General features: G+C 47.6%; 1 protein-coding gene across 3 annotated transcripts; it reads right to left on the bottom strand.

Annotated features, from left to right (window-relative positions):
• Positions 1-3,343: 3,343 nt before the first annotated feature.
• Positions 3,344-21,239, bottom strand: LOC102563341 (pepsin A). 3 transcript variants are annotated; one of them, XM_019485282.2, is made up of 11 exons: positions 14,086-21,239; positions 13,837-13,925; positions 12,502-12,769; positions 12,021-12,177; positions 10,483-10,600; positions 9,314-9,432; positions 7,518-7,717; positions 5,605-5,721; positions 4,959-5,103; positions 4,398-4,496; positions 3,344-3,693 (listed from the first exon to the last, which is right to left on the bottom strand). In XM_019485282.2, exons 3-11 carry the CDS (start codon positions 12,555-12,557, stop codon positions 3,544-3,546), a joined length of 1,161 nt encoding a protein of 386 aa, XP_019340827.1. In that variant the 5' UTR covers positions 12,558-12,769; positions 13,837-13,925; positions 14,086-21,239; the 3' UTR covers positions 3,344-3,543. The 3 variants fall into 3 exon arrangements, with proteins under 3 accessions (XP_019340827.1, XP_019340829.1, XP_019340828.1); XM_019485284.2 differs by lacking the exon at positions 12,502-12,769 and having other exon boundaries at positions 13,837-21,239; XM_019485283.2 differs by lacking the exons at positions 13,837-13,925; positions 14,086-21,239 and having other exon boundaries at positions 12,502-13,807.
• Between the last annotated feature and the right edge of the window lie 23 nt (positions 21,240-21,262).

Raw genomic sequence — 21,262 nt, 5'->3', positions numbered from 1 at the left:
TTAGAGTGGCCAAGGTCTGGAACGGGCTCCCAAGGGAGGTGGTGCTCTCCCCTACCCTGGGGGTCTTCAAGGGGAGGTTAGATAGGCATCTAGCTGGGGTCATCTAAACCCAGCACTCTTTCCTGCCTATGCAGGGGGTCGGACTTGATGATCTATTGAGGTCCCTTCCGACCCTAACATCTATGAATCTACGAATGTACATTTGATCCAGGACCAGTTTACTGGTCCTAGACAGGCATCTACACATGCAGGGATGTGGCGGCAGATTTGGTGCTCTTAGCAGCAAACTGTTCCCACTTCCTACAGCCTGCAATGGGCTCCTGCTGCCACAAGAGGGAGCTCCAGGCTCTGGATGGGCTGCTAGCAGTTGGCAGCCACCTTTTCAAGGCAGCCCTGCTCTCTGCTCCCTGGCCTGCTGCTTTTCTGGCCAGGAGCAGTGCACAGAGGCCAGGGCCAGCACACAGTGGTCCTCTTGCAATGGCTCTCCAGTGGTCCTCTGTGCCATGGCTGCTCCAGCCCCTGCCTCTGGAAATGATGCTGAGTACCCCAGGCTTCTGCTGACCAAGGTGCTGGCCCTGCTGGCCCCCACTACTGAGGTCGCAGGTGAGTTGCACACCTATCACTGGGGGCCAGGGCACCAGATGCAAGAGGCACTAGCCGACAACCTCCTCCTGCATTCCCCACTGTAGCCCGCTTGGACAGCTGCCCCCAGAACCGCCCCCACCACCCACCCCCAGCACCACGCTCACTGCAGACGGTTCTCTGCAAACCACTCCACTGCCCTCACAACAAGCAGACTCCCTCTCGCCACTCCCTGCCCAACACGAGAGCCCCTCCACCACCCACCCCATCCACCACCCACGAAACACCTTCTTCCCTATGCAAACTACTTACAAGTGAAACATTGTGGTTGTATGCATGCCCTCCCAGGGTGTGTGGCCATGGGATGGTGATGCCTAGGGGGTGGAGCCTGGGGACAGGTGGCCAGCGCCCCAGTACAGTGGTGCGCATACCACAGTGAGCTTGACAGGGGGCGGGATGGGGCTTTCCCATGGGTGACAGTGGCTGCTTCTTCCCTGGAATGGGCGGCTCCCTCTCTGGCAGCTGGTGGCCAGGACCAGCAGGGCTGGCATGGGGTCCTGGTTCTGCTGCAGGCAGTGCCAGCTTCATGAAGCCAAGGTGAACAGCAGATCTGGGCCCAGGTGGGGGACCCGGGGAGGGAGTCAGGGCTATGGAGGTGTCTGCTGCTGGGCAGCAGGAGGCTGTCACGGGGCAGGCTGGACTAGGCAGTGGGCAGTGCAAAGCACAAAGGTGAGTGCCAAGGCCAGGATGGTGTCTAGCACCTGGTGGTCCTCTTTCATAGCTTCCACTTCTCTGGCTATGAGTGCGCCCTGCTCCTGCAGGGCCTCCATGTGCTCCCACTCCAGGGCCAGGAGCTGTTGTCTGAATTCCTGGTCCCACATGTCCTTGGCAGTCATGTTCTTTGCCCACCGTGCATCCTGGCAGGCAATGTCCTCCACCCACCACATCTGTGCATCTGCTGTACAGTCCTTTGTGGCCATTACCAACCAGATCAGGAGAAGGGTCTGGAGCCAGGGAGGGCCCTCCCCACAGTGCAGGGCTTACCATGTAGGTGGGGCTGGTGTGCCTGGTGGCTTTGGTTGGTTCCAGCTGGCGGCGATGGCATGTGGCTCCTGGTGGACTTATTGGATGGTAGGGCACAGTGTGCAGGTGCCCAGGCAGGGCCCACTCCTGGGGAGGAGCTGGCGCTGCTGGTAGCTGGCAGTGACATGGTTGGCTGTGCCTCATGGCTGGGGCTGTGATTGTGCAGCTGTCAGGGCAGGCAGTGGCCTGGGCTCCCCGAGCTGCTGGTGGAGGCTGGGAGCAGGGAGCTCAGTGGGATGGGCTGCTGGTGCCCTGAGGGGCCTTCCCCCAGCAACACTTCACTGCGGTAGTGGTAGGGCTGACTGGGAGCAAATTTGCTCCTGGTTAGCTTCTACATATGTGCTACTGTGCAGTTACTACTTATGAGTAAATTTGCTACTTGAATTTGCAGGTAGCAAATTTTCTCACAAGTAGCAAAGTTTACTGTGCAGTAAGCATGTGCACATGTAGATGTCAACGCTTACTGTGCAGTAAATTACACTGCTTCACATAAAGTGTCTCATGTAGGCTCACCCTGTGAGTTGTTATTTGTGCTATGGATGTACCCAGTGTTCCCACTACATCCCTTGTGCCAGAAGAGATCACCTTGCTGCTAAGAGCCCTTGATCAAAACAGGAAGAAGTGTGGAGGATAAGGGTTATTATCTGTCCCTATTCCACGAATGCACAGGCAGGCTAGAGACACAAGCAGGTGCAGTGAGGTGCTCAAGGCCACCAGAAGAGTTTGTAATAGAGTCAAGACCTGAACCAAGGTGTCTTAAGACTCAGTCCAGTGTCATAGCCCAGGACCAGGAGTGTAAAGACCCCTCCTTCCACAGAAATGTATAATTACGCTTCCAGGCACAGAAAGCCTCATCAGATGAAGGATTTCACTGAGTTTTGGATGCTTTAAGACCGTTAGTATTGGGGTTTTCTCAATGCAGCAGGGACCAGTCATGGGAGACCTTGGCCACCCTGCACTCCATGTCTGATGGGGTGTGGTAATTAGTCTGTAAAGTGACATGAAAATTAAGTCCCAAATTTGTTTCCCAGCTCTAGCAGCCCCTAGTAGCATCAGCTCAAACTGCACTGAATCCACCTCCCACGCCAACCCCCTGATCCAGCTTGTGCCCACCTGTGCACTAGGAGGGGCAATAAAGAATGTATCCTCTCCTAGCCTCAGAGCACCTTCCAGCCCCTTGAGTGCTAGACAGCTGGATGAAGACATGTAAGAATATGTAGATCACTGGAGCCAGGGAGCATCCAATGGGCCCTGGGCTGGTGAGCTGGGAAACTATGTAGCTCAAACCAGAAGCAACTGGCAAGACACTGCACATGTCCTGTTCATGATGAATGGGGCCTTCTGTAGTACAGGGCCATATGGCAAATCTACAACTGTCCTGTGCTTGTTGGATTGTGTTGTGTCAGGAACTAACCCCACCCACAGAATATGGCTGAGAGGCACTGGCAGAGGCCACTGGGGTACAGCAAGACAGGAATAAAAAAGGTAAAGCTACAAGATGGGACTGAGGAGCATAGACAGAACTGTGCATGCATGGAGCCTGGGCTGAAATAACAGAGGAGGATCAATTAAGAAGTAATCCTCACACTGGAAGACAAGGACGTGTATCCCATACTTCTTCAGTAGAGTGCAGGCAGGGACTATATGCAATCTGTTAGAGACCAAAGAGGCATGCCAATGATTTTATACTGCTTTATTCTGTTGCTGTCATTGTTACAGGAGGAAAGGGTGAGTCAGGGGTGTAGAAAAGCTTGGAGACATTGAACTAGCAATAAGGTGCGGGATAGCCTGACTGATAGACTGTGTTGAGGCTCCAGAGAAGTGGAAACTGTACAGGGTCAATACTCTGGCACTTTTCCAAAGGAAAGAATTGTGTGCTCAGGCTATGGGAGCCAAGCCTATCTGGTTGTTAGCTCTGTCGAAGACAGCGTAGTACAGGCGGATGAAGACATCGCCAAGGATCCAGAGCTCTCCAGAATTGGTGGGGATGTCAATACCTTCAAAGCCACTTGCGCAACTGCCTTGTGACTGCATCAGAAAAAAATGCAAGGTGAGCATCGAGCTTGAGATCCACCAACCCCCTGATTTAGCACTCCAGGTGAACTGGATGTGTCTGCACTTGTGCTGTTTCATAAGACATCCATTGGGACTGGGCAATGGCATGGATGGGGGATGTCTAAGGTGAGGCTGGAGGGTGAAGACAATGGTGCTGGTCGGTACAGCCTTTCCTCACCCAACCAGATAGTGTTCCTGGGAGCTGTTACAATAGTTCCATTCTTTCATTACAGTGGGGAGAATGCTTTTATTATGGAGAAGGCATCTCCAGCCTTTCCCAATATACACTTGTGGAGCACAAGGGGGTGACAATGCTTAATCTAGTTTTCCAGCTGGGGTAGTTGTTTGTTTAACACCTATAACATCCCACTAAGCCCTCCACCTTGGTGATGTCATGAGAAAAGAAGCTCTAGGGGCTGACTCTGTCAGCTTCTTTGACATCACCTTCATTCTGGGCTTCCTTGCTTCTGACCCTTTCTCCTTACAAACCCCTCTGTGGGAAAGGCTCAGTGTATCCCTGGCACTTAGGGCAGACCCTGAACTGTATCTCAGTGCTGCTCCTGAAGCCCTATGATATATATTTCCAGGGGGCAGGTACCTGTGTGCTCAGCACAACCATCTGAAGCACAAACCCTCATGAGGAAACCGCAAGGTGGCTTTCTGCATAGGAAACTCACCTCAATGATGTAGGCACTGGCAGGCACAGAGAGCTCAATGCCATTGATGGTGAAGATGATGCTGGGCAGGCTGTCAATGGCACTGCAGCTAATGACGTACTGCAGGGAGGAAGACAATGAACAGAGAAAAGGATAAGTCAATAAAATCCCCTGTGAGTGCCATCAGGCCGAGGGAGGAGGCACAAGGCTAGAAATAGGGTGTGGGTGAGATAGAAGGATCATGGATAATGACCAGATGAAATCACTTCTAAGGAGTGATCCTGGCACCAGAGTCTAAAACCCTCTGTGGCCAGAGCTAATGGACTGGCTTTGTCAGCTCAGAGACAGGAGACTTGTGAGCCACTGACCATGACCTGGCTTTCATCAGAGATGCAGAAGCTTGTCCTCTGCTCACATGGGTGACTCACACAGGATGCTGGAAATGTCAGAGTAAGTGATGAAGGGATGGCATCCTGTGGTCAGGTGCACAGGGAAGCAAATTCCCATAGATCCAGGGGGCTCAGTTACATCTGTGCATAGCAAAGCCCTCTGTCTATATCCACCCCTCCCCACTGCACTAACCTGGCCATTGGAGTCCTGGGTGGCACCGATGGTGCTCTGGATGTTAGAAATGGCACTAGGGGGCCCAGCCAGCAGAGAGGTGCCAGTGTCAATAATAGCCTGGCAGCCAGAGGTACAAGCGACGGCCTGGCCGCCCATGGTGATGCTGCAAGAAAAGAAGTCAGGTGAACACCCCCCACAAGACTTCTGATCTCATGCCCCCTCAGCCTTTAATGAGTCCAGTTGGAGGGAGCTGTCCCTTGGCTCTGTCTGCAAGAACTTTCTCTTGCTTTCTCATCCTAGACTTCTTGCTTTGCTTTTGGCTCTTGCTCCTTGTCCTTCCACATTCTGAGACTGAAAAGGGGTTGCAAGCAGGTGTAGGTGGATTCTGTAACTAGCCTGGACTCTGTCTATTGCTACAGAAATTTGGGCAAATCAGAGTGGGCTCCTTGCGTGAACGAGGTTTGGGTCACTGGCCTACCCTTCTAGCTGGACAGCCTTCTGCCCAGAGACCTTTGCTGCTATGCTTTTTCTGTCTCTCCCCTTGTTTGAGCTCCATACATGGAGCTCCCTCTGTCTCCCAGAAGCAACTCATGCCTATTTACTTGTTGTTTCCAAAAACCCCAGGGGACTCAGTGAGTGGGAAGGACCAAGCGGTGGGAGTTACCTGTCCACAGTGATTTGCCAATAGGTTTCAGCAGACAGAGGAATCCAGTTCAGGCTCCCAGAGTAGTAAGATTGGTCGATGCCTCCGAACATGACAAAGCTCCCTTCCTCATCATTACTAGAGAAAGGTTAGGGGAGAGTCATGCAGTTAAGGGAGGGTCTGGTTACAGAGACAATGGCAAATGCCTGGCCTGTTAAAGAAGAACCAGGGCAGTGGAGTGCTGCAACAAAGTCAGAATAGGGCACTTGACAGTGGAGGTGAGCACATCATCATCTCATGTGAAAACAGGGCATGATGGTAGGGGACAGGGGTGCTGCAGTTGAGGATACATTCTTGCTTTGAGTCATAAAGGAGTAGAGCTAGTAGAGACCGCAAAAGGTCACCTAGTCCACTCCCCTGCCCGAGGCAGGATCATCTGTATTCAAACCATTCTATACAATCCATAATTAAACTCTATATATGATGACTGCCAACCTTGGCACAACACAGACCTAACACCCTAACCTGCCAGGGTTAAAGGAGGGAAATCATGGCAGCCAAAGTCTTGTTTCTATAAAATGTTGTCGTTATGCACTCAAGAGGTCCCAGGCAGAGGGCCACAACCTCACTATAGAGCAGGACAATAACCCCCACAGTTTTTACAAATCTGAGTATGGGGTAAAATTTCTTCCTGACCCCAGATATGGCTATCAATCTGCCTCTGAGCAGACAGGCAAGACCCTTTAGCCAAGAATCTGCAGCTTTGCTCCTAGTAGGAACACTAATGTTGCCCTAAAGTGAGATCTTTCCAGATCTCAAGAGAAAAAGTTGTTGGGCCCCACCACTGATTGAATGGAAGACATGCAACTTTTACAGCCTGTGGTGCTGGTGATATAGTATGTGATCTCCCTCAAAGTTAATCCTGACCAGATGGCTAAGTTTGGTGTTAACCGCTGCAGAGATGCTGGGTTTGATATGGGAGTACTTCTGCCTCTCAGAGTCAGTACATCAGTGACTTAGGATAGCATCAGGCAAGCCTGTGAGGCTTTTCTTTACTGTGGTCACATAAAAGAAATAGACCATGATGCTCTGAATTAACTATTGCATAGACCTTCCACAGGCATGGGGGAATGACCAGTATACTGACCAAATTCCATCCTGGGGAACTGCTAGAGCTAGGGAAGCACTTTCCATGTACATTGTTCTTCTGAGATAACACAGAGTTTTGACATGAACAGTATTACTAGAAGGAAAATGTCCATCTTTCATAGGGCATTCCCTCACCAGCCCCAAATAATAAACCATGGAAAACTATTTTGTCACCAACCTAAGGTGTTTTGATTCAGATATGCCACAATGATGGCTCATTAGAGTTGTATATTCGTTTTTTTCTTCCCCTACCCTTTTCAGTAGGTGGGGCTGACTATTTCCCATTCTGCACCTTAACTACAGTCTCCCATTATGCTATTGCCTTATTTTTCCACGAGGGGAAGTAATGTCACACTTTGGAAGATTTAACCCAACAATGGAGAGCAACTGATACACAAAAATGAGGGTACAAGGCATCCAAACTACAATTACTATGCAGCAGTATGACAGCATTTTCAAATGAAAATGTTTTGGTTTGGAATTTTTTGCCAGAAAGTCTAAATTTGCCACGAAACAAAACTGGCCAGGTCTAAAACTAGATTCTTCCTTAAGGAAACTCCCATCTTTGCTTTTCATTGTAAATATTATTAGTTTGTCATTGTAGGCATTAACTTCCACTGCCAACAGTGTGCTTTGCCCCTATGAGAGGAACTGACACATTCCACCTCAGAGCTGCTTGCATTGTGTACTTTCTGAAGGAAACCTCTGACTTCCTTTTTCTGACAGGATCTACACAATTACAAATCTCACTTCTGGCAGAGAAGCTATCTCCAGTCCTGACTTACGAGCTCAGGTAGACAGAGAAGAGGTCCTGGGACACCAAGTTTTGGCTCATCACGTTGTCAAAGACGGGGGTGGCTCCAGAGGAAGAAATGCTGGGGAAGGCTAGACCCAGGATCCCATCAAAGGGTGCATATTCAAGGAAGGTGCCGGGCTCAGTCTCGCTCACACCGAAGATCTGGTTGACCACCTGAATGCTTCCGACCTTGTGGGAGAGATGGGGAGGATAAGACACAAACCACCTCCTGGGAAGAGCTGTCCATTCCTTATGGGGCCTTGCAAGATGGGGAGTTCTCTGCCTTATCTCAGAAGCTACTATTTCCTCCATTCTGCTCTCCACAAAATAAGTATTTACTGTTTCTTGTTAAGGCAGAGAAGACCTTTCTGTTGTGTGGGTAACTTAAGTGCTCTAATATTCATGCACTTACTTGGATTCTCTTTAATTTGCTTTGGGGGGTGCTCCATGGGCTGTGATCCAAATTTTGGGTCCTTCTGAGCAAGAGACCCCAAGACACAGCTCTGTGAGAATGCAGCTTCAAAAGATTGTGCACCCCTTTCTAATCCTCCCTCAGGTGCTCCCTGTCAGTAGAGTTTATCTCAGCTGGTGTGTGGGACTCACTGCCTCTTTTGTGCTGGAGGCAGAATACCAAAAGCCATATTGGAGGAAAAAGTTAGCACTAGACTGAAATGTGCTAAACATACATGCCCCAGTGTGATTGTAGGATACAGTATCTGCATAAAGCAAATGTTGCAGATGTATAAAGCTGTTTCAGATAAGAACCAGGAGGCTATATAGTGTTGCAGGTTGGAAGAGGACAGGGAACAGAGGGAGGATAGTTAGCAGGGGCTTCAAAACAATGACAAGGACATGGTTCAAAGAACAGTATTCCTGGGAATGGGTGGCAGGGGAGGAGAAAGGAGTTTGAGGCTGTAGAAATGAAAGCAATAGGACACTAGAGCATGACAGCGAGTGGCAGAGACAGAGGGGAGAGACAGCTGATCCCCTGTGTCTGGGAGAATCAGAAGGGGAACTCTATTAACGGCTCTCTTCACTTCATCATATGAGTCTGGATCTGCAAGAGCCCTGAAGGGATCTTGACTTTAAACTTCTTAAAACCAGGAAATATAAATGAAGGTTCAATCCTTAGAAGGAAGAATGAGGGTCTAGTGGGAACTAGGTGGCTTGAGGCACAGTTGGGGAAGCCTCCAGGGGTACAGGATTCTATTTTGCAGCATGGGGCCTGGCCCAGTCTATAGCTCAGGCTCCAGAATCAAGAAAGTGCCAGAGTCTACTAGGATACTGCCTGTGATGGGTGTCCACAGCAGTAGAGGGCACTAGAAATAAGGAGTAGGGGTTTTACATGCTAAGGGGTTTCATAGTCCTAATGGTTTTATGGGCTGGCTTGACATTTTTCTGGGGAACTTGCAGAACATGGGGGCTGCAAAAGCTGGAGGGAAGTGTGCCCATCTTCCTGTATCTTTAAATTTACTGTAACCAACATGGCACACAACTCTTGGGATATGGAATAGTTGCCATGTCTGTGATTTCTTTCCTGGCCCAGTCACCACAACTCCCTGCTCCTAATATGCCCTGTGCTTATGAGGGAAAAGGTAACTAAGTGGGCAAAAGTAGGCAAAACACAATGATCCCTGGCTCTCTTTCTCCAACACTCATTCTCTGGCTTCATCCTGTCCCTACCCTCCCTCTCTCTCTCTGCCATTCTTTTGGTTCCACACCTCAGGTGCTCCTCACCAATCCCTATCCTTGGCTGAGGTACTTAAACCCTTCCTTATCATTTACCTCAACAGTGTCATAGGCCAGGAAACCAGTCATGCTGCCAGTGCCATACTGGATGGAGATGCTTTGGCTGGTGGCCTGGTATGTAGAGGAATCCTGTGGGTTGAATTGATTGTGATTGCCTGCAAGGAGAGAAGAATTGGATGATTACACACTGGTCCCTCCTGGAGCTAAGGACAAGGCAGTGTTAACTGCTGGAAGAACTGGGCGATGAGGGTGTTTAATATTTTGCCACCCAAGGCAGGCATGAAAACGTGTGCTCATGGTTACAGTCTCTGCTGAATGCTGTTCTGGGCACAATACACTGCCAGCACATTCTACAAGAAGGAAGTCTTTTCTATCGGGCTCTTTGATCTGGATTGGGCTTCTCACTCCTTGCTCTGCTGGGAGGAAGTTTCATCCTTGGCACCAAATGAGGCAGGTTTTCTAGTGTTACTGAATGGGGCCTTGTTACCTGCTTCATGTAGGTTGCAGATGGCCCTGTTTTGAGCAGGAGATTGGACTAGATGACCTCCTGAGGTTCCTTCCAACCCTAATTTTCTATGATTCTGTAATTCTATGTCAGAGAGATCACCACATGTGTGAGTTGCCAGGCACCCTCACCATTGCACAAGGGCTGACAAAGTCTAAACTGCTTCACAGGCCCCCTCCATCACTACCAAATCAACTGATCAAGCTGCAGGCCTCCACCAGGATCTCACACCCTTCACAAAGCAGACAGCCCTGACCCAGGATACATCAGCACTCCCCACATGCTGGCTCAAAGAAGTGGGCTTCCCAGCATGCCTGGAATGCCCATGGAGAATGTCATATTGGTCTCTCCCCATCTTACTCATCCTGATGGATCTTTTTTTGGGGGGGTCCAGCTGATATCAGTCATAGGCGCATAGCCTGGGGGTGATCTAGACAGACAGGACAAAACTGCAGCTCATCATCAAAGGATGCCTAGTTTTACTTGAGGATGACACCTGTTTCTGATCTCCACAGGAAACTCTCTTCTAGCTTGTTTCTGGAAAGTCCATGCCCTATAGGATACTGTAATATGGAACATGCTTGCATGGGGAAATGTCCCAGCACGGACCACCTTGGGCTGAGTTGATCTTTGACGTGGCACAGCCTGTGGGAGCACAGTAGAGACAGACAGTTCTCCAGAGGTTTTGCAAGTGACTTACTGCAGGCCGGGCTGGAGCAGTACACAGAGGGCACCCACAGGTTGGAGGAGCCAGTGTCAAAGAGGACGGTGAACTGCTGGGCTGGGGTGCCAATAGAGATGGTCCCATAATACTCCATCTGTAAAAGCAAGAGAGGCATATGTTAGTAGGAGGAAAACATTGCCATCCAGGAGTCATAGCCTCTACAGGGACAACCAGGAGTTTCTTCCCTATCTGATTTCTGCAGAGGCAGAAGAAGATCTTGGAGTCATTATTGATGCCAAAATGAACATGGGCTGACAGTGTGCAGACGCGGTCAGGAAGGCTAACCGTACCTTGTCATGCATCCACAGATGCATCTCGAGCAGGTCCAAGGAGGTGATCCTCCCCCTCTATGCGACACTGGTTAGGCTACAGTTGGAGTACTGCGTCCAGTTCTGGGCGCCGCACTTCAGGAGGGATGTGGACAACATGGAGAGGGTCCAGACGAGGGCCACCTGCATGATCAGGAGTCAGCAGGGCAGGCCATACGAGGAGAGGCTAAGGGACCTGAACCTGTTCAGCCTCCACAAGAGAAGGCTGAGGGGTGGATCTAGTGGCCATTTACAAACTAGTCACGAGGGACCAGCAGGCACTGGGAGAGTCCCTGTTCCCCTGAGCACTACCAGGAGTGACTAGAAATAACGGTCACAAGCTGGCAGAAGGTAGATTTAGACTAAGCATCAGGAGGCGCTACTTTACAGTCAGGGCAGCTAGGATCTGGAACCAACTTCCAAGGGAAGTGGTGATGGCTCCTACCCTGGGGGTCTTTAAGAGGAGGCTAGATGAACACCTTGCTGGGGTCATTTGACCCCAGTACTCTTTCCTGCCATGGCAGGGGGTCAGACTAGATGATCTGCTCAGGTCCCTCCCAGCCCTACCAACTATGAAACTATGATTTACACTGTCTGGGGGTCTAAGGTAAGGAGTTTTTGAAACGGACAAAGTCTGAGCTGCCATTTCTCTGGCACTGCATTGTCCAGATCTGTTTCTAGTAGTTGCTGACAGTCCAACACTGAGAACCTTAGTCCCCATCAGGCTCTGCCTGTGTGAGTGCATGCTGAGAGTAGGTAAACCCAGCAAACTTGTGGGTGTTCTATGCTGAGTGCCTTACTTCTTCCCTTTCTAAATACCATGGGGCACATAGTGCAGGACTGGGCTTGTCCCTGGATTGGTTGGAAGCACTCAGGTGAGGAAATGGGTTAAGGCAACTTCAGAAGTCAAAGAGATGAGGGGTTATCAGAAGATTGGAGAGGCTATACAGAGTCAGGGAGAACTGAACAGTTGCAGGAAGGCTTGTGGCATTTTGGAGTCTGGAGCTGGGCACCAGCAGGCTCAGCGGTTCACAGGAATGGGTGGGAGTAAAGGTGAATGTACCAGAATTTGTCTTCTGAGAAGAGAAGTTGACTGATTCAAGCAACTTCCATGCCAACATGGGATGCTGTCCTAGTCTGCCACTTGCTGCCTATAGCTGGCAAGAGGGGCTGAATAGTGCAGCCATACAGCTTTGCCATACTCACATCCATGTAGTTTGTCATGGGCTCAGTGGCATCCTCACTGATGATGTTGGGAAAATACTTGGAGCCCAGGTTGCGTGGATGATTCTTCAGATAATCTTGAAGCTTGCCATGTTCCTTAAGACTCTGCCTCATGGATTTCCCTTTCCTCAGGGGGACCCTAAAGAACAAGGGAACAGAGAGAAACTGCTCAGTCCCTAACATCCCACTTACCTAGAGAGGACAGAGGGGCAGTGACTTGTACAAAGATATACCAAGAGCCTCTGGGGAGTTGGGATCAGAGTCCCCAGTGTCTGGGGCACAACCTCATCCTTCCTCAAGTACAGTGCTTTGCAAGGCTAAAGGATAATGTCCCATCTACTACCCATTCAAGGATGGATAATAGATCAGAGGGAGAGAGAAGATGTTTTATGAGTTCCTATATTCCTGTAGTGCTGGGCAGAGAGCTGAGCCAGCAGCCCACAGTCACTTCCCCAATACTCACTTTGTCACCAGGCATTGGGACAGCGCCACCAAGCTCAGGAGTAGAAGCCACTTCATGATGCGTCTTCCTGTCCAACCCACTGGTAAAGCAAGGAGTGAGTGCACTGACTTGTGTGCTGCTCCTTATATACCATTATGGCAGAGCCTTTCTTATCTTATTAATAGCTCCGATAAGAAATGAAAACCTTCCCCATAGTTGCTATCAGAAAGTCCGGAAGGGAAACATTGGGAGAAATAATGAAAGTTATCAATTTTCAGCTTCACAGGGCCTGAAAAAAATGGGACACCAGTCAGTGAGGAGGAGGTCAATTTCCTGGATGTTTTCTGTGTATGCTTCATAAAATAAAGCCTCTGCTTAGCTTTAAATAAGAACATGGAAGGCACATAGGTTCTGGAATGGGAGATGGAAATGTTTATATCTCAGTCATTTGTTTTGATTATTTTATTGTATATCATAGAGCATAGGAGCCATACTCTTGTACCAGCACCTGTGGTACAAGGTACTGCACAAACAAGAAATAAAAAGATTATTCACATGCATACAACAAAAATGACATTTATATGTAGAGAGATACCTCAGTGGGATTGGGGAATTGTATCAGGACCCTCCACAATTTCAATACTAATTTCAGTGCAGCTGTGGATTGAAGAATGTGTTTCATGATGGGCATTGGAACTGGACTATCTAGGTTTTCCCTGGTGTTACACTGGACCCAAGTCAGGAGATGTATGAAGGCATAGGACTGGGAATAGAAAGCAGGGTATCCTTTAGTCATAGTAACTGTTTTTTTGAAGTGCAGTAGCTATAATTTTCCCAATTAAATGAAGAAGTCTCTCTCATCTGGCAGTTCCTGGAGTGAATATGTGGGCTGCCTCTTCCCACTCCAAATGAGGGTTAGGGAGGATGATGCTTGAGGACTTGTTTTGGGAGTTATGGTGGATGAGTGAAATGAGACTGCCCTCAATGTTTGAGAGCAGATCATAAGTTTTGGTTTTGAGTGAGAAATCTAAAGGGTTGGTGAGTTATGGAGGTCAGATCTGGAGGGGAAAAGAGATGGAGATTTCCAGCCCTCCTTGGAGAGAGGGGAAGTCATTAGCAATGCGTAGGGGGTGCACACAGGTGCATGTCCACCCCCTGGAAACCCAACACTGCTGGGGGACCCCCCCCCCAGTTGGTGATCTGGTACCCCATCCCAGACTCAGGAGGCACCATTCACCCATGGGGGAAGGTCACCATAAGAAATACTGCATGGACACAAAATGGGCTTGGAATAGATTATGGATTCATATTCCAATGCCATAATTATATGGGGAGGCCCTGATGCTAAACCCTGACCTTGAAGCAATCAAAGTCCTGGCAGGAGATCATCCAATGGATTGGGGCAGTCCAGGTTCAGGCCTGTGTTTGAGAAGCAGCCATTCTGTCTGAAATCACAGGGAGAATCTCATGAGATTAGACAACAGCATTTACTTTCCATTTGGCCAGATCAGATTCCTGACCCCACTAGGATGAGATTTTCTACAAGGCTAAGTATGATGTTATATAAAGTCAAAAACAACCATTATAAAGGGGTCTGGCACTGACCTTGTTATGCTGTGTATTAAAAACTCTTTATTCCTTGAAGTTTATCTGAGCAAAGTGAGCACAGTCATATCTCATCCTGAAAATCACCTTAGTTAGATGTCCTGATACCAAAAATAAATGGATACAGGCATTTGCTGTTAGATTTGAAATGGACAAAGTGTATTTTCCATTCCTTGTTCCAGGTCCTTCAACTGAAAGGGAAGACAAGGTCACGGTTTTGGAGGAGAAAACCCTCAGCTCCCTGCCATTCCAAAATGTAACCTCTTTTTACAAAGTTAGCTGAACATAACTAGTCAAGTTATTCTCTGCAGAGAAATTTGTAGTGGGTATTAGTAATGGTACAATGATAAAACCCCCTACCTGAGAGAAACTCAAGGAGCATCTTGGGGTTGGACTGCAGGGCCCTAGCAGTCAGAGGGTATTATAAAAACTTGTGCTTTTGCTACTACAGCCAGGGGCCTCACATTATCCAACCAGCAATTAGTCTAATAATTTGAATCTGCATTTCAGAATTACTGGCTTGACACAAAGAGCCTTGAAAAGCGTTGTAACCAAGGGAAGTGGCCTGACCTGGCAAGGTTCAGGAACAGGAAGTGGAGTCATTCAGATATTAATTTTATTAATTTCCATCTTGCCATAAGCTGGGGAAAAGGCTGGCTCAAGAACAATGGGATTTCCACAGAGAATCTTCTACCTCTACGCCCTTGGGTTTCATTTAATTCCAGGACACTTCATAGAAAATTAGAGCTGGAAGGGACCTCAGGTCATCTAGTCCAACCCCCTGATTTAAAAAAAAACACCTACCGCCACCCCACAAACCACAACCCAAATTGGGACTAATTATTTCTGAATCTTGAACAGGGTTGACAACTACTTGTACATTTACAAACACTTAAAATGCTTGTCCATAAAAATAATTAAACTGTCTATAAAAAACTAAGAAATCATGAACTTGATTGAAGATCCTTTGTCAGAAGGAGGCTGGATATGAATGCTGATGGACAGATGTAGCAGAGCACTGCTACCTTGTATCTGATCAGAAGTACCGGTTGGCATTCTGCAGGGAGCGCTTCATCAGGACTTCGTGGCCATTGGGAGCCTCCCCTAATTTCTTGGCAGGAGCAGGATATTTTCCCCTAATTTCCCTGAAATTCTTGGCAGGAGCAGGATAAAAAGTTGCAGGGCTGGCTGGCTCTGATAAGCGGCAGGGGGGAAAGCAGCAGCGGGAAAAAGGCCAGCCAGAAGTAAAATGCATGAGAAAACGGGGAACTTTATTTTTTTAAATTGTATTTTTCATTACAATCTGAAATAATCAATAAAAATGTGCCAGATTAGCATCTGGTGTCTTGTTGAATCATTGCAAGAGAAATTCCATGGATTTTCATGGATTTAAGAGTGAACCCAACTGTCACCTGGTGGTGAAATTGTTGGAAAGCAGGGAAAATCCCATTTTCGGCCATAAGTCAGATACATGTTGAAAAATTAATACAATATAAAGACTGTTGTGGAAGAAATTCAGGAGCTAAAAATAAAACATTGGAGGTGATTTAAATGATCATGATAAAAAACCCTAAAGTGATAAAATCAGCTGACAACATGGATCTGCAGATGCGATTTAGCTAGCTTAATGATGATTTTTGTCACATGGACACAAGAAAAGCGCAACATGGACAAGTGCCCTACATACCTCCCCCCACCATCCATATGCTGCCACTGTACCCTACCACCATTGCCTGCCCGTAATGGCTGCTCACTTCCGAAGTAGGCAGGGCTGCTCAACCCTTGGTAGTCTCAGGCACTAGGCAAGACAGGGATGGAGGAGGAAAAAAATTCATTTTCCTAGGTTTCTGGATGGGGCCTCAAGTCAGATTTAGAAAGTTGCTATTAAAAATGTATGAATCCATCCTCTCTTACTAGCATGCAGGGCCTGGCAAAAGGGTTACATTTACATTGTGTAAAACATTTGTCAGTACAAAAAAAAAATCCTTGGGTTGGCAATACTGATCTTGGATATTTTTGTTCTTGTTACTAATTTTTATACTAACTTCCTTTTGCTGTGGCCAGTTCAGCTACTGAGGTAGAGCTGCACTTTGGCATCTGGATTTGCTGCTTCTGATGTTTCTCATTCTCAGCAATAGGATGAAGGTGTGTTGTTTTTGTCCAGCCAGCAGCATCCTGGATGACATTTAAATAACAGATGTTGCTTTGCCTCCTTTGGGACTTAACTTGCTTTCTTTTTGGAACATGATATTTGCTCCTATTGCAATGTGAGAAGCAGTTTGACATTTTACCATTCTGCTTGTTTTATTTTTCTAGCTCTTCTGTCACTGTTTCAAAACTAACTGTTTTGCATCAAGAAGCTGTTAGATATTTGAATTCTTTCTCATGAGTCCCTGAACTGGGGATTCTAGTGAAGCCATTGTGATAGTTTAACAATGCTAAGCATTGTTTGAATACAGTAGGATTTTTTAATTAAATACTTCGTCAGTAACTGAAAATGACATTTTTTCCCTCAAAATGATTGCTTTCAAAGTGACACCACATCACTGTTCTGGATACCTTTGCATTATGATTGTCTCTTTTTTCACGGACAGATCTGGTACCATGTTTATTCTTGCAATCTGTCTTTATCCTAGGAGTACATAATTAGATGAGGTTCAGCCCTCCGGTCATTTATAAAGCAATTTTCACTGGTCTTGAAAACATGCTCTGTTCTTTGGAAAGTCAAGTTCATTTTTTGAACTAACATTGCTTTGCCCTGATTGTCAGCCATACCACAGATAATTCAGTCTCTGAGTGATAAGTTAATGTGGTAACTGTCCACATGTATGTGATCTCATGTTACATAATAGTCAATGGTGTCACATGATGACTTGTTTCTTATAGAGAAAAACATGCCTTTCCCAGGTAACACAGATGCGTGGATCACAATACATTTGTAATAGCTAAATGGCTGTCCAGCAGTTTGCAGGCTCCTTTATACTCCCTCAGTGTAAATCAGGGCTGTCCAACTTGTGACCTGAAAACCACATCTGGCCCACAGGCTCCTGCCTGGCCACCGCTCTCTCCATTGTTCCTGCTGCTGCATTGGCCATGGTGGGTGACTGCCCACTGGTGGTGGTAGGGCATACTCATGCTGCTTGGATGGTACCAGCAGCAGGTGTTGGCATGCCAGTAGTGGTAGATTGGTTCTAGCTGCTTGTGCAGCAACAAAGTAGGGGCTCACACTGCTAGTAGGGTGGCAGGGACAGGTTACTTGCACAGCACTGGAGGGCTTTGGCAGCAGTGAAGAAGGTGCTTATGTTGCCCATGTGTTGGCAAGAGGGGCCTTGCATTGCCTACATGGAAGAGGTCCCAAGAAGCCTGGGCATCATGCAGCCCCCCATGGCACGTGGCCTGCAGTGTGTGGCCCCAAGCCTGAAGTCAAACAGCCCTGATGTGGGTTTTTAGTGTTGCTGGGTCTGGTGCATGCAGCAAGATGGAGTATTTTAAGCTCTGAGCATTTTCACAGTAACATTTGTTTCCACAATAATTTGGAAGGAATGGCAGAAGACGAGACAACAAAACTTTCCTTGGAGACTGACAGTCAAGGACTCCAATTTTTTTATTTCTGCCAGAGCTAATTCCTAACTCAGCATAATAAAGATCCAATAGTTATTCTGAGAATATGTTTCCTGACTCCCATCATATAGACTGGATTGAAGATTATACATATTTTTGTCATACAGCAGAAATTGCCAGGAAGGAGGAAAGGACCTTGGACCCAGTTGTGGGCCAGCTTGCCATTGAGAAAAGAACACCACACTCATCCCTCATCATTCCTATTTTCCCTCCTCTCTCCTATCACACCACCATGTATGCCAGCCCTTTAAAAAAAATTTTGCTCCCCAAATGCATTCTCCTCATGGTCACTTTGCCTGAAGCCCTTTGCCTCAAAAGTGAACTTTCTTGCTGGTTACTTTAATTGATGATAGGACTGGAGCTGCCAGGAAAAAGTCCAGTTGAAGTTGGTTTTACTGTATAATGGCCATGTCTACACAAGACGCTTTAAAGCATCACCATCTAGACTTGCAGGCGCTTACTGCACAGTAGATTAGTCTTCTGTGTAGTAAAGCCAAATAGCATTAATTGCACGTGTAGAGCCTAGAGGTGTGCAGAGAAGCCTGACAAAACAAATGTAAGTCAGCGCAAAACAACTTTTTAGGGTAATCTAGCTTTACAGGGAATCTCTACTCTGGGACCTCTCTAAAAAAAACCCAACAAGAAATGCTGTAAGAGGAGGCTGGTCTCATGGAAGATGCTAGTTGGGAGGTCATCATCCAGCTTTTTAGAAATAGTGGCAAAAGGGTTTAGGCAGGAAAATGGTAGTATGGGGGCAGGGCAAAATTGAAGGTCTCAAGTTTGGGGAATCCTATCTGTGAGTTATTTGTCAGTTGACTGTAACAAAGGGCTCAGTATCCGCTGAGCCCTTTGGATAGGGCAGGATATAAATCTAAGCAATAAATAAATAATGGTCGTCTGTATTTGCCAATTGCTGCCACCAGTGTTTGCTGCAGCTGCACAAACCTCTGATCATAGAGTCAGAGAATTTATGGCTGATGTAATGCTACTGTAAATGATAAACAGTGAAATTTCATCCACGTACCCCTGCATTGATCCTATATTTTGTGTCTGACTAATGCATATATTTCAGAAAGGCACTCAATCTCAACATGAAGACATGCACCACCACTACCTACCTTCCCCTTGCGAGTTCATTCCAGTGGTTTATCACATTCACTGTTGAAAATATCTGCACCTTCTAATCTGAGTTGATCTCATTTCAGGTCCCAGTCATTGGTTTTTGTACTGCCTTTCTCTGCTAAAAAGCCATTTATAGATTCATAGATGAAAGGGGGTAGAAGAAATCTCTCGAGATCATGTCCAGCCTCCCTGCACTTGGGCAGGAAAGACTGCTGGGGTCAGATGACCCCAGCAAGGTGTGTGGCCAGATGTTTTTTGAAGATACCCAGAGTAGGTGATTATACCACCTTCGGGGGGAGTCTATTCCAGACCCTGGACACTCAAGTTGTAAAGAAGTTTTTCCTTATTTTTAATCTAAAGCAATCTTCTAGCAATTTATGACTGTTAGTCCTAGTGTGGCTGAGCCCTGGTGAAGAGATGTTTTCCCAGTTCCTGACGTGGGCCCCTTATATACTTATAGGCTGCCACTAAGTCCCCTCTGAGTCTTCTCTTCTCCAGGCTGAACAGACCCAAGACTCTCAACCTCTCATTGTATGGCCAGTTCTCCATACCTCTAATCATATGCGTGGCCCTCCTTTGGACTCTCTCAATCCTCTCCATTTCCTTCTTGAAGTGTGTTTTGTTTTTATTTATTTTTTTTTTATGTAGCATGCCATATCCCCTTTACCCTTCCTAACCCAGATGCAACAAGTGATTGTAACACTCTAATCATGCAAAACATCCCACCATGTTCCAGGAAGGCTATTATAAAAACATTTCTGTTTATTAATGAGAATTTCCAATTCCTCCTCTTTGGTTACCCAGACTCCTAATGTTAGCAGATAAGCAGCTGACGTTTCTTCTCAAGCTCCGACACTTCACTGCAATTTGTTTATGATGTGCTAGGTTTGAGTTTACCTCCTTGATTTCCTGCCCTTGCATTGCTGAACGCTTTCCTTTTTGACCTATCTTATCTCCAATGAAGATTAGTTCTTTCCCAGTCTCCTGTTATGGCCTTTCATTCTCCCTACTCTCTGGCTGTGCTCCAGGAAGGGCAGGGAAAGATGCTGTTGTAGAGTGAAGCTGATGGAGGAGAGCCTGAGTCAATGTAGAGCTGGCCCAATGTAGGCTGCCCATCCTAAATGTTGTGAGAGTCCCTCATGAATCTCAGTCTTTTCATCTCCTTGCATAAAGGACAGGAAGCACGCCATATATTTACTGGTAGTAAACAGAAGGAAGAGACAGCCCTCAGCCTGACAGTCAGTATTCACAAGCCGTTGATATTAATGAAAATGACAGAACTACTATTTTCACTGAGGAAGCAGCCTTGGTTTCAGACCACAGAAGAGCCACCAGGTCCACCGATGGTAGCACCTGGGAAAATCCCCAGTACAGTATATAATCATAGACTGAAGAAAGCAGCAGATAAGCAACAGCTGTTGATATCATTCAACAGTAAAATCAGTTATCTTTGAAGCAATTATACTAAAAATCAATGGTTCTCAACCAGGGTACTAAGGTACCTTAGGGTAGTCAGATCCTTTGAAGGGTGCCACAAGGCTTGAAAGTGTAAAGAGATAAGTAGATAAGTGCAAGCTTGTCACTGACTAGCCAACCTCTCACCCCCACAGCCTGGCCTCTTCGCAAGGAAGTAATCCAACTTACATTTTAAAAAACTCAGATGCTATTCAAGTCACAAAAGTTATGGAGGGGTGCTTTGCGTTCAAAAAGGTTGTGAACTGCTACTATAAATCAATCATGACCTGCAGCAGGGATTAATAACATGGAACAGCTACCGATGGAATCTATTAAGACTCAATTACAGGGTGAATCAATTATGCCAAAGGCAGTCCAGGGAAATGGAGCTGCCAGCTATCAGCAGAGCCCATCGTACCAAACAGATTGGGAACGGATAAGCCATATCAACAGCCAATTACACAAGTTGCAAATGCAGACTCGGGGGCCGTTTGGGCTCCCAGGGCTTGCAGCCTAGAAAGCAGGGAAAAGACGTCGGCGGTTCAGCACGGCCACAGACAAACGGGCATCCAGGCAGCGCCCGGGGGGGGGGGGAGGGGGCGCTGAGGAGAAGCTGAGCCCATTCACTACTAGAGCGTTACATGCCCCGGCTGCCACCGAGCGCATACACCTGCTCTACAGCCGGCAGGGCCTAGGAAGACACAACGACGTAACTGCTCCAGGGACACATACAGCCTCTCCCCTGCGCGTAATCACGGGGGCAGACAGCCAGGCTCGGGTCGAGAAGGGGCTGCAGCGCAGCATAGCACATAGCCACGCGGCAGGGGCCCGGTGTGGCGGTCTACTGACCCGCCGGGAAGGAGTCCGTGGCGCCTCTCGCCCCCCCACCCCCCGCGGCGAGCGCAAGAGCAGAGCCTGAACAGCCCGCGGCCGCCATCCCACCACGCATGCGCACTCTGTTTGGCAACAACCCCCTCAA

This window comes from Alligator mississippiensis, chromosome 2 (assembly GCF_030867095.1).
Source record: "Alligator mississippiensis isolate rAllMis1 chromosome 2, rAllMis1, whole genome shotgun sequence".
NCBI classification, from domain to species: Eukaryota; Metazoa; Chordata; order Crocodylia; family Alligatoridae; genus Alligator; species Alligator mississippiensis.
The sequence above is the reverse complement of the archived record's forward strand: the minus strand, read 5'-3'. Positions and strand labels throughout refer to the sequence as shown.